At 31.5% G+C, this 13,780-nt stretch overlaps 2 protein-coding genes across 4 annotated transcripts in view; one reads left to right on the forward strand and one right to left on the reverse strand.

Moving 5' to 3' along the window:
- The first annotated feature begins 1,192 nt into the window (after positions 1-1,192).
- Positions 1,193-3,769, forward strand: LOC110017834 (transcription factor bHLH79-like). The gene is made up of 8 exons (XM_020714953.1): positions 1,193-2,018; positions 2,103-2,309; positions 2,400-2,465; positions 2,567-2,635; positions 2,717-2,788; positions 2,863-3,090; positions 3,189-3,270; positions 3,356-3,769. The coding sequence occupies exons 1-8, from the start codon at positions 1,560-1,562 to the stop codon at positions 3,391-3,393; spliced, it is 1,221 nt and encodes a 406-aa protein (XP_020570612.1). The 5' UTR covers positions 1,193-1,559; the 3' UTR covers positions 3,394-3,769.
- Positions 3,770-10,162: 6,393 nt separating this feature from the next.
- The window catches only part of LOC110024208 (kinesin-like protein KIN-12A), a 29,795-nt gene continuing 26,177 nt past the window's right edge, over positions 10,163-13,780 (reverse strand). For all 3 annotated transcript variants that reach the window (XM_020724042.1, XM_020724053.1, XM_020724035.1), the window contains 2 exons: positions 11,192-11,404; positions 10,163-10,546 (listed from right to left, as the gene is read on the reverse strand). In XM_020724042.1, the coding sequence (XP_020579701.1) occupies positions 11,201-11,404 (204 nt within the window). In that variant the 3' untranslated portion in view covers positions 10,163-10,546; positions 11,192-11,200. The remainder of the gene's footprint in view (positions 10,547-11,191; positions 11,405-13,780) is intronic.

Consider the following 13,780-nt stretch of genomic DNA (forward strand, 5'->3'; position numbering starts at 1 on the left):
AAATAAATATAATGTCATCAATATGTTAATTTAAATCAATGTATTTTTTTTTTTTAATTTCTAGTTGTAGTTTATTATTATTATTATTATTATTATTATTATTATTATTATTTTGAAATATAAATCCACCAAAATTGTTACCACATGAAATTCTATAGACTTGGTATGCTTCTAAGTAATAAAAAAATGTTGCAATTAAATATATAATGCCATTGTTATGAGATCTTGGGTTTTTTTTTTTCCAATTTAAAATATTTATTTTTGAGGAAGTTTGTGAAATTTGGAACTAATGTTAGTGTCTAAGAATTGAACAAATTTAGTGATTTTTCAAAACAATGATTTGGATGTGCATCCGATTTCTTTCTATTTAATCTCAAGTCATTTTATCATTTATTTCAATTTTTGAATGATAATGATTTAAGATAGTTGACATTAAAAAGTCATTATCTACTAGTTATCTTAAATCTAATCTTTAAAATTTATGATATTATTAAAAAATGCTTGTGAAAAATAATTATTTTTTAAAATGAATAATACTCTCTCTCTCTCTCTCCAAAATAGTCTTTGATTATTTTAAAATTGAATTCTAATAGTCTTCCATGTAGATTATTTTAATGTCAATTTAAACAGTTTTTAGATTATTATGGTATTTCTATTAACTCTAAGATTATGACGGATTGTGTAAATAAGCGGAAATTATTTTGGTATGTTGCTCTCTCTCTCTCTCTCTCCCTCTCTCTTTTTGTGGTTATATATATATATATATATATAAGGGAATTTATCAAACTGTTAGATTTAGTTCTACTATTTTATATTTTGGTAGATTTATGTTAAATTCACAAATAAATATTAATAAACGTATGCTATCAAACACCGTCTTAAAATATAAATTGCTGCAAAATAATAATAAAATAAATATAAAAATGAGGCAATATGAAAAATCAAATTTGAAATTAGGAGAGAAAATTAAATGCCACATAATCAATTTACTAAAAAAACTCATATTTTACCTCAATAATTAATCACACAAATGTAACAAAAATTGTGATTCATAGGATAATAAATTTAAAAAGTTTCCCTCTCATCGAAATTAGCGCAATAATACGATAGAAACTGAAGTATATTGTCTCCATCATCATCCTCTATTTTTTTAAGCATTTTCAGTAAAAATTTATTTTTACAACTCCTTTCTCTCTCTCTCTCTCTCTCTCTATTGCGTGCGCGCGCCCCTAGATTACAGAGAACATGAGCTACATCTTTGAGATAGCTTGTAGCGGCATAGGAGACCATCCCGCACTATTTCCTCCCTACCTGTAAGAAGCTAAATGGTCAACCGCCTCTCCTTCCTTCCCTTTCTCTCATCTACTTTCCCCTCTCCAAAGCTGCCCCCTTTCTCCCTCCTCTGACCCAATTCTCCCCTAAAGTTCCCTCATTTCTCTCTCCTTCTCCATCACTGCTCCAGATTCCTCTCTGGGTTCTTCAAAATCGCTGCATTTCTTTCTAACTGCCTTCTCCACCGCTTCAATTCAGTGAAGGAGACAACTTTATCTCCTCCGGAGATGAATTACGAACCACCATCCCGGGATCAGCTCAACTGGACTCACTCCATGGACCTCCTGAGCACTATTTTTCCCCCGCAGGTAACTCCAGCTCCGACTGTCGCCATTTCCGGCGAGATCTCCAGCTTCGTGGATGACCCTCTCAATTCCATGCATATCAACCATCTGATGTCGGTTCCCAACGACCCAGCATTCATTGAGAGGGCCGCGAGTTACTCCTCCTTTAGTGCTGAGAACTATGGATCAACTGTTGCCCAATTTGGCCTTCCAGAGGCTGTAAAGCTTTCGAAGGTTTCGAGCAGTAAGTTTCTTAAAGCTAAGGAGAGCCGTGCACAGTCGGAGTTGGGAGATGGAGAGTTTGGGAGTGGCCCGGAAGATTCTTCCGTGACTAATATTGTTTCAGTAACTGGAACTAGGAATGTTAAGAAGAGAAAGGCAGCATACAAGAGCAAAGGAAAGGTATTAGAGTTTTATCTTCTACTTTGCTAAACTTTGTTTGATCTTTATCATTTTATGTAAAGTTCAAACTTTTTTTCTTTATAGGTGGCAGAGGAGAATGATCTGAATGAAAAGAAATGCCGGTCAGCTGAGAGTGGTGAAAAAGAGGAGGCTAAGCCCAAGGAAGATCAGAATAAAGATAAGAAGAGTGGGAAGGTTAATGGTTCAAAGTCCCCTGAGCCACCTACAGACTACATCCATGTCAGGGCAAGAAGAGGCCAAGCCACAGATAGCCATAGTCTTGCTGAACGGGTAAAATTAGATAAATTTGTGGTTGAAAAAGAAAAAAAAAAATCATTTTTTGAGATCTCCTTGTTGATATTTTTGGTAGTTTCATTTCAGGTTAGACGGGAAAAGATCAGTCAGAGAATGAAACTGCTTCAAGATCTTGTTCCCGGCTGCAACAAGGTATTCTCAGTATTATTTGGGGAATCAGTCTGTTAAAAACTATTTATTTATTATTTTTTTTAAAAAAAAGATTATTTTTTTAATGGATTTTTATATGATAGATAACTGGAAAAGCACTAATGCTTGATGAAATCATAAACTATGTACAATCATTGCAGCGGCAAGTTGAGGTAGAAAACTTTCTCAAAACAATGAATGAAATATACTTTGTTCAATTACTTCAAAAACCATTTCTTTCACTTCTTTTGCAGTTCCTCTCGATGAAGCTAGTGACGGTGAATCCGCGGCTTGATTTCAACTTGGATAATCTCTTCACCAAGGAGGTAAAAACTTAAATCAGCTCTTTTACTCACTTTATATAGTATACATGCTCTCTAAACATGGCTTTTACTCGCAGTTTCTCACAAATCAAGCAAAAGCTTCTGCATCAAATTCACTTTACCCTATAGGAAATTCAGCTGCTGCATTTCCTTTTGGTCACCAATCCAAGGAATCAAACTCTTTTCCTCTTACTGTTTCAAATTTAATTGATGGTAATTGCTCCTTAAGTCAATATGAGTCCATTCTCTATCAACCTTCAAGCATGGAATCTTCTCTTGATATGTTTGTAGGTGCTGCCTCTCAGGTATTTTAATATCTTAGCGAAAGAATTTTTCCAAGTTTGATAAAGAATGATTAAAAAAAAAAACCTAGTTTTTTTATGTAATTTGGTTCTATTTTCAGGTGGGGAATCTTTTGGATGATTTGTACTTTGGGCAAAACCAGCAGACAGAGGAGATTGGAGGGGCCTCACAGAGCTTCCATGGTAATCAAACATTTTTTTTTTTTTTAATTTCATGATTTTCATAATTGGAAGATGGAAAGTTATAGGTGTAGATGATTTCTTACAGGACAATTGTCTGCAACAAACATGAAGATAGAGTACTAATTGTGTTAAAGTCCATTCAAATTGCAAGAACTCTTTCTATATTGAGAGATCTGCATGAAATAACTATAATATGATTTAAATTAACAATTTAAGTGGTTACAATAGCTTCCATCTAATTTTTTCTTTTTCTTTGGTTACTGATTGTTGCCTGGTATTTGTTCAGTAACCATTGTATGAGCTTGGTTGGTTACTGCAAACTGGCATGTGTGGTGAATTTATATGGCTTTACACCACATGAAAATATGTAATTTGGTGAGAGTTTAGGGTGGGAGAGGAAATGAGAGAGTTTAGTGGGGGAAATTGGACTCCATTGCAGCCACTTTGTTGTATTAAAGTTAATTATCACTATCAATTTATTAAGTATTTTCTACTTGTTGCCTCAATTACCTTCTTTTTTTTTGGTTTTTTGATTGCATGACATCAAAATTTATATTTTTTTTATAGAACTTTAATATCATTTGGTTTGATGTTGTTCTCTAAGCTCCTCATTTCATTTTTCAATGAAAAATGTAATCTTTACATGTTTGCTGACTTCAAAATTCTGATTAATATGGCAATGTCTTTTTTTCAGTTTTCTTATGTGATTTCATTTTCTTAATGAGAAAAATAACATCTTTTTTTTCAATCTGCAAACAATGAAATCAGCTTTTCTAAGTTGGTTGCCACTCTAATATGATATATAAACATTGGTGAGGTCATGAAGGAGATACAGGTGTTAGGAGGCTGAAACAGTGAGTTGTTCAAGTTGAATTAAAATATTGGTTGGTGGTTATTTTGGTAAATACAGAAACAATTTAAAAATTTGGGGCAATTCAATGTATATCACACAATTCTTATGTATTTACATATCTGAACTCAAACTTTCGTATTTACATACGTACGTACAAAATAATATTACTACTAACATCTTAAAAGCGAAATAAATTTTTACATGCTAGGTTTATGACACGCAAGTGTTATAAATGTAAATATAAAATGTTAGGTGTTAGATATGTAAATACATACGAATTAGGGGTATACATAGCACCTTCTTAGCTTGTGGCATCATTAGAACTGCATTTGGATGTGTAATATATATATATATGGCTTCTTCGGTATAAGACCCCTTAAGTGGAGGGTTCGAATCTCGACACAGTTGGCTTAAAGAGACAATACTCGAATTATTAGACACATTAGGGGTGACTTGAGGCTCGAATAATAGCATCTGACAATTCCTTAAAAAAAAAAAAAGTGGTCGGAGGCTATTATACGAACCTCTAGCCACTCTTATTGTGTCTAACAATTCGCGTTTCACCTTGTAAAGGCCAATTATGGCAGAAGGGATTTGAATTGAACTCTCTTGACCTACAGGGACTTACACCGAGAATGCCAACAAACAGATCAAAGATAAAATAGAAATTCTATAAAGCAAACTAAGAGATTATGAAGATAAAATAGAAATTCTATAAGAAACAAAATTAGAAATAAATGCAATTTTTTTTAATTATTTTTTCTTTGAAAGTGCCACATAAAACATAGTGGTTGCATTTTTATTTTTTTAATTGTTAAAGGGCATTCAAATGCATGATGTAAGAAGCCATGGAAGGCTATATATCATTATCAAAGCTGCCCATTTTTATTTTCCATTGTTATTTTTGGGGCCTTTACATGCATGCCACACAATTCTTATGTATTTACATATCTAACACCCAAATTTTAATATTTATATGCATAGCACCCAAATCTTTTTAAGTACACATTTGCATGCATGAGTTTATCACAGGAGAGTGTTATAAATATAAATATGGAAGTTTAGGTGTTAGACATGTAAATATAGAAGAATTGTGTGGTGTGTATGTTGATTTATTTCCCTTCATTTTCTCTTTACTTCCTAGTAAAACTATAGGTTAAATTAATATTCTAGTAAATTTTTTTATTTAAATAAATTAGGGGTCAGAGTTAGTTGGCTTAAGTCAACTATTCTAATTTAATTCATCAACTTGTGATTAGGCTTATTTAAAAGTAATTATAATAATATAATTAAAATATGATAGAAGTTAAAATTTTAATTATAAATTCATTAAAAAATATTAAAAATTCTTTTTTTTTCCTTGATTTTTAAATATTATCTCCTAAAATTTCATTCCTTTATTTCATATTTAATTATAATATTTATTTGAATTAAAATATATTTTTTTTTCTCTTTCATAATAAAGAGTTAAAATTTAAATTGAATTTTTTTTATCCAAACTTATTTAATTTAAATTATTCATACTACCAAACAATGTCTTTGAGTTAGGCATGATAGGCTTAGACAACAAATTGTTGTCCCTTTATCTATGATGCTCTCTCCAACCATAAAGGCACTAAAGATAATGAAATTGGACAAAAGCATCTTCCTTAAATATAATTATAGACCTTTCATGATTTATGTCACCATCAAATTATTATTTTTCCAACCAAATTAGTGCAATTTTTTATTTAAAATGGGTACTATATACCAACCATTTTCCTCCTAATTCATAATTTGTTACTTACTCTCTTGACATAAAATAAAAAAAATTACACATCTACCTTCCAATATTGTAAGTGACTTCTAAGATATTTAAGAATTAAGATCACATTTATAAGGCTTCAAACATAGTTGAATTTGCTTGATTTTGTTAAAAATTCAAACAGAAGATGAGCAGTATGTCTCGAAGAAAGCAATTGTGCTAATACAAAGTAAATTTTGTAAAGATTTTTATTAAGACTTTATTTTAGTTTTATTTTTATGTATTTTGAAATATTTAATTTTTTATTTGATAGCTAGTTCATAGCTTGATATTTCAAATTTTAGAATTAATCGTGACAAATATAGTATCTGAGAGAGAATTTGATTTTTTAGAACAACATTAAAAAAAAAAAAATAGAACGCCCAAAGAGATTTAGGAGGTTTGGCTAAATTATATTAGTTCTAATTAAATAATATATTATTATATATTGTTGCCCTACAAATAATCAAGATGAAGTAAGAGATAAATATATTGAAAGAGATGGAGTAACATCAAATCTTATTATTAATACAATTCCTCCAATTCAAATGATTAGGCACAATGCACAATTGATGTAAGATTTGTGATCTAATCTAGTGGGAGCAACAATGAAATCTAAATGGATAAACATCTTAAGTTAATCTAAGTCATGGGGCCACTATTACTTATAAGAGTTGAAGGGACCAATTAAAAAAAAAAAGGCTACTATGTATTAAGAAAAAAACTAATTGGTATATTTTTTCTAATATATTGCTTATTAATTTTATGTACATGGAGAAGCAAAAAGATGCTAGAGAGGGCAACATTATGAAAAGCTTGAATGCCTAGCAATCATGCTGATTGATTAGGGATATTTTATAAAAAAATTTAAAGAATATTTTGTGTCTCTTTCTATAAGGAGGCATAAAGATGATAAATTCATGAAACTTATGTAGAATTAATATGTAATGTGATATGAGACAAATTTTATGATGTTGTTATGGTATCAACCATAACTGATTTATAGTGCTAACGAAAGCATCATAGATTCTTAATTGAACAAAGAGATATTTATAAGCATTTTTTAGTTTTTTTTAGGAAATGTACTAATAGAGATAGTCAAAATAGTAGAATTAGACTTTTTGTATATTGAAGAGAAATAAATATTAAAACTTTGAAAGACACATAAGTTTTATAATTTGAATTTTCATTTTGAAACAAGACAAGACTTATCTTAGTGAAAGTTATATCGGTATTAAGAGTAATCAGATATATAACAATTTTATATAAGTAAGTCTGTCTGGTTCTAACACTTATCATTGATGTCATTAACTATAACAAATAATAAAGTACCGTCGCACACTTGGTCAGACAACTTTAAGAGAATTAGAATCAAGTGGAATACTTGTACAAACGATGATAAAATCAACTACCTCAACCCCAACATTAAACTAATTATGATAAAGGAATCAATTGTGGGTATTCACACTAACAAAACAAGAAACTAAGAAATTTCCCTATATTGCCATAGATGATATTCTTATTAAACTTATATTCAAATACTAGAGCATCTCATATTCATTTTTTAGAATTTATACTAAATTATTGATTTTAACAAGCCTATATTTTTATTTTATGCAAGAATGGACACATCTTCATCATGAAATATCATGGATGATTAAGCACCCAAAACATAACCATAAGAAGGAGAGGGATCCACCACCTTAGATTTTTAAATTCTTAAGCTATGACTTGTACTCTATTCATTCAAGTGCTCTTAACAAATCTCCACTAAAGATTCCTTTTTTTTATTTTATTTTGTGTCATTTATATATAGACCACACAATTCTTATATTTTTCACATTTCTAATCGCTAAATTTTGCTTTTTTACATTTATACGCTCCAACAAATCTTTCATATCACAACAAAATTATCGCCACTTCAATTTCTAAAAGTGAAATACACATTTTCATACATAGGTAAGGTAGCACATATATATATAAATTGAACCGTAGGTGATAGATATGTAAACGCATAAAAAATTAATGGTATATTTGTAAATCTACAATTTCATTTTTCATGCCTTTGTGGGCACATACATAGTCTTAAATATAAATAAAAAGGTTGTTAGCCTTAGCGTGTGTTAATCCCCAATCGCCAAAAATATATTGATCTTTGATTAAAAGTTTGTTTAGGGTATCTTACACGCTACCATAGAAAAATGAGATTCAAAATATAAATTAAATTAAATTAATATTTTTTAAATTATTTTTTAGATTGTGAAATATCAAAAGAGTCCCCAACTATTTTAAATTTAAACTCTAGTCCCCTTTACAAAAATGGAGAGAATATTACATCAGGACTTAATGTAATTTGCGTTCGGAGTCCAATGGTGGAGCGTCACGTGTCAAGTGGCCCTCATCTTAATACACTAATATTGGACGGTGTTAAAAATGCTGGAACCCACTTGACACGGGACGCCCCATCATTTGACTCTGAATACAGCAGGAGTCCTGATGTAATATATTTTTTTTCACAAAAATGACCCCACGAAAAAAAGGAAGGGCTATTTTGGAAATTATTTAAAAAAAACCGTTTAGATGGGAAATTTTGGATGTACCGAGCACTGATTTCTATGTAATAAAAAAAAGATTTTTTTTTTAAATTTTTATTTTTTAAACCTTTTCTTGCCCGTTAAGATAAGATCGTTGACGGCTGATAAGCCATTTCCCGATAAAATAAAAATATAAATAAATAAATAAATAATCCCATGCCTGAATTTCTTGAGAAGGGAGACATTTTGGAGGCATGTGTGGTTAAGATCCACATATCAACATTTTAATTTATGGACATTTACATAAATACCACATAATTTTTTATTTATTTACATATCACATATGTGTGGTTTGGATATGTAAATACATAAAGATAAGGTGTTTTATCATCAAGGTTTTGTTGGGACAAAGCGATGAGCTTTTTAGAGGAAGCAATTTGTTTAGGTATCCTAATAATGATTTAGCTAGAAAGGGACCTTCCACCTCATTGGATTCCATTAGGTTGCAAGCTTTGTTGGCAGCTAAACCCTAATGAATTGGTTGATCTCTTATTTTAGTACAAAAATATATATATATTTCTTCCTTCATTATGAAAATAAAACAAAATCCCCTCCAATCCCAAAACTTTGTATTTTATTATATTTTAATTTAGGAGGTTGATCCAAACAGCTTATTAAAAAACATCTGTGAAGCTGCTGAAAAATAATCTGATGCTAAAAAAGTTGTTGTGCCTAATACAATTTTTTTTTAAAAAAAAAGTTGAATCACAACTAGAAAGCTATCAGAACATATAAACTGAAGTGGTGGGAAAACACAGATTTCAGCAGCAGTTTTTTGAAAAAACTATCAAAATGCAGTTTGCATAAATAGACAAAAACGACGGAGGAGTGCCACACCGCCATCCCAAACACACCTTAAGTTGAAAATCAGTTATGCTGAGTGCACGCAAGTAGTGGTGTAAATGAATCAAGACACTCGACTTAATTAAGTTTAAGGGTTCAAGCTGACCCACAAGTCGATTTATTTGTTATAGAAGAGAGAATAATTTTACTTAAACTAGTGTTATAATAAAATCATTAATAAAAAAAACAATTAAGAAAAATAATAAGAAAACGCTTAATTTGTTGAGTTTTTCATTCGTTAGATTTATTTTGAGATGAATACGATATAATACTAATCATTTAATTCTTATATTGAGCCCATCACTAAAATAATTCTAATGAATATAAAGCTCTAACAAAATTTTCTCATTTATAAAATTATATATCAACATGGACATTTAATACAAGTCATCAAAGCCTATAATCCCAAAGGGGAGAAAACAGGCTCACATTCCTATCAAGCAATCAATCACATGCCCTCTCCATTACCTTCACAATGAACAAACTTAAGCTAACCATAGCCTGACAAAGAACAAACCAAAATACGAGGTGGCATGACATAGACACATTACAAGTCCAAGATTTGCACACATACCCACTCTATTTCTATGTATTTGCACATCTAACACCTAATTTTCAATTTTTAGATACATACCCACCTTACCTGTGCATGAAACGGTGCATTTCACTGCTTAAAAAGTAAAAATGGTGACATTTTTAATGTCATATGAAAAATTAGGATTGTGTAAATCTAAAAAAACAAAAATTAAGTTAAGTGCATGATATGTAAATACATAGGAATTAGATGGGTATGTATGCAAATGCCCCTATTATAAAAATAAAAAATTGGGGGACCTACTTATCAATAAAACAAAAGACTTCTAATCTACTACCATTCAATTAATGAAGAACTAGCAGTGGCCCACAAGCTGTAGTACCTATTATCAGGAGGACAAAACCACATGAAGAAAAAAAAAAAAAACAATTAGATTCTTCTTCTGTAAACCATAAGGAATGAAAATTGCTGTTGGGCAGTCCACATTAAATTTCAATGTCAGTAGGAGAGAACTGAGAGTGTATGAGACATATATTTGAATTCTTGTCCCCCCTGCTATCCCTTATAATCCCAAAATAGCATTTCTAATTCTTCTCCAGGCCATTAAAATCTTCTCTAAGCTTTTCACAAATCATTTTCAGCCAACTTGGCAATAGGGGACCAAAAACCTGTTTGTGTGCCCAACAGATTTAACTCAGGTTATACAAGAAACCAAAAATAAATGCAAGCTGTGCCACAGCTGTATGAAAATTCTCTCCAAGCCAATCATATTTCATCTAATTATATATATATATATATATGTATCTGATGCATAAATGTTTTTGCAAAATTGATAGAGTTTATCGGGCTTAGAAAGGAAAGCTTAATTGATTGTTTCATGATTGTGTGTTGCAGGAAAAATTATTGCATACGGACACTGCATGCAAAGATGCATGCGGTTTACACCGTAGATCACAGTGATCTATGGTGAGCATGTATTTTGGTGGGCCCCACTTTAAATTTTTTTATTTTTATTTCAAAAAAAATTGATTGCATCCTCACCGTAGATCACCGTGATCTACGGTGTAGATCAGACACCGCATGCAATAATTTTTCGTGTTGCAGATACTTACTGTAGAAATGATTTTTAAGAATTTTTCATAGGTTTTACAAAACACAAGGAATTTGCTATGGATTTTAAAATATATTTTACCAATGCAACAAGTGAGAAATAGGCATACAGAACTGAAGAGTTGAACAAATCTGTAAAAACAAAATTTTTGTGCTTATGGTGTACCGACAGAGACTTTTCATTGCATTATATATGCTCATACCTGAACTAGTTATATGTTGCACTGGTCATAGCCATAAAGCCAAGAATTGTGTCCAGTTCCAGAAGAAAATTCATCAACTCGCCCTTCTTTCGTCGAGTGTGATTCCACTAGTAACTGTTTTAGTGTAGCAATTTGTGACTCATACTTTTTCTTTATTTCATCAATCTCCTGATAGGCCTTCTCAGTTTTTCTTTCTGCAAATAAAGCACTTTTCTGCAGAGCAGGGAAATGTATTTGTATAAATGAAAGCCAAGCAAAAACCAAACAAAGATTCAGTAAAGAGAAATGATCATAAAACTGTAAGCTGCAAAATCTAATAATATTACAGTTTTAAAAGCCAAAAATCTTGACACAGTTTGATTGATATTGAAAATGGATTCAGTCTAGGAAGCATGAAATTGAATCTATTTCATCAGTTTTGGCATAGATTTTATGATTGATTATCAATCTAATAGAAATAGCTCCACTGATTCTAACAGTAACACTTCACAATCACTATGCAAACCTTCTAAAATCTCAAACTCCTAATTTTATATTCAAATTGCTTGCCACAAGCTGAAGGTTTATTGTTGTACAGAAGATAGGGCTGGCAATTTTGTTCTAAATTTGAAACTCCTTTGATAATTGTATTAATTTTAATCAACTCAAAATCAAAATTGATTTGCTTTAACTTCAGAATGGCTCGCTTTAAATTAATTTGATTTAACTCATAATTAACTCGATTTATGGTAAAATATATATTTATAAACTTCTCTTCGCTCATATATGCAAATCCATAAGTGTCATAGGAAGAAAATATATCAATATATTTATACTACTACATACAAGCACACTTTTATTATATGTAAATATTTAAAAAACAATCAGTACAAGTATATATATTACTAAATTATTGGAAGTTAAGATTGGCTTGCTTAAACTCATACTTAGGGCCAAATAAGAAATAATGAGATTCCGTCATACATGATTGTCTAGCAATGATATTTAAGATTATCAGTAGACTGATATGGTACAACTTACAGCATAAATGAAAGATTCCCTATCATTAATATTAAGATGAGTTAAAACTTTAACAGAAGACAGAAATTTTCTATAATTAATTTCTTCAGATGCAGGTGAAAAATTTATTACGAATTCTTGTTTTATTCACCACTTGTAACCCCAAATTAATGATATAATTTCAAAATACTGCAGACGCTTATTTTGAAGGTTCCTTGTTAAACACTACAAAAACCATAGCTATATCTGGACAAAAGATAAAGTCTAACATGACATCAATCTAAAAGATTTAATATATGATGTTGATTGGAAACCTTTTTTCATCCATTGAGCGGTTTATTCATACCTTATTTAGGGCTTTAACATATAACATAATAACACGGATACTAATTGTTACTCTCTCTCTCTCTCTCTCTCTCTATATATATATATATACACACACACACACACACACACACACACACACACACACACATTCATATATACATACATGCATATATATATGCTATTTGATACCTATGAAGTTTCCCCATGCGATTTTTTTTTCATAAGAATCTATTTTATTCACTATTCACAATCCTCAAACTAATTTTAGAGTTATATAACTTGAGGATTTTGGAATTACCTGTTCTAAGGTTTGGTTGGGCTTATTTATTATCCCCTCCTAAATCGTCTCATTTAGACTTGGCCAGTTGGACCATGTTCAAGTTTTTGTCCTCAAACCATATATTATTAAGAGAAGAAGGTGAAGAGGGCTGGCACTTCAATGAAAAAGCAGCAACCAAAAAGTATATATATATATATATAAGAAAAATAATCGCGATGTTTCCGTCTCCGCTCTCTGCTCTGCTAGGGTTATGGTGATTCGAGTAATCCTTTCGAATGGCGAGCTCGTATGCCGGTGTGACGGCGGGTGGGCGTAGTGAAACGGGTAGGAGGTTTCGTTCTTACGCCAGTGCCACCGCTGACGGCGTTCCCAACTTCCCTTCCTCCTCCTATGATTCTCTTGAGCATGATTCTTTTGTTTCCTCTTTCGTTCGTTGTCCCGGCCGGAAAGGGGGGAAGCTCGCACTTTTTCTTTTTGAGGCTGAGAACGTCGAGCTTGTGACTTCAGGTAGGTTGCATTTGGTTGGCAAGTTCATTTACGGGATCCCTAAGTTGGATTTCCTGAGGAAAAACTTTGAGTTGATGAAACTCTCGGGTGAATGAAAGATTGGACCTCTGGATGGTAGGCATATCTTGATTCAAGTTGCGAATGAGGAGCACTATACGCGGCTTTTTGCTAAGCGTATGGTATGGTTTGAAAACTGTGGCATGAAGGTTCTAAAATGGTCTCCAAATTTTGATCCTAAAGCTGAGGCCCCTGTGATTCCTGTATGGATTTGTTTCACGTCTCTGAAGGTCCATCTTTTCAACCACGAGATTTTGTTTTCCTTAGCTGCTATGTTTGGCCGTCCCCTAAAATTGGATGGACCAACTTATAATCTCACTAGACCCTCCATGGCTAGGGTTTTGATTCAGAGGGAAACCTCCTCCGGAGGAGGTCTGGATTGGCTCAGAACACATTGGTTATTGGCAACAGGTGAAATT

The sequence above is a fragment of the Phalaenopsis equestris genome, unplaced genomic scaffold (assembly GCF_001263595.1).
Source record: "Phalaenopsis equestris unplaced genomic scaffold, ASM126359v1 Scaffold000002, whole genome shotgun sequence".
Classification (NCBI taxonomy): Eukaryota; Viridiplantae; Streptophyta; class Magnoliopsida; order Asparagales; family Orchidaceae; genus Phalaenopsis; species Phalaenopsis equestris.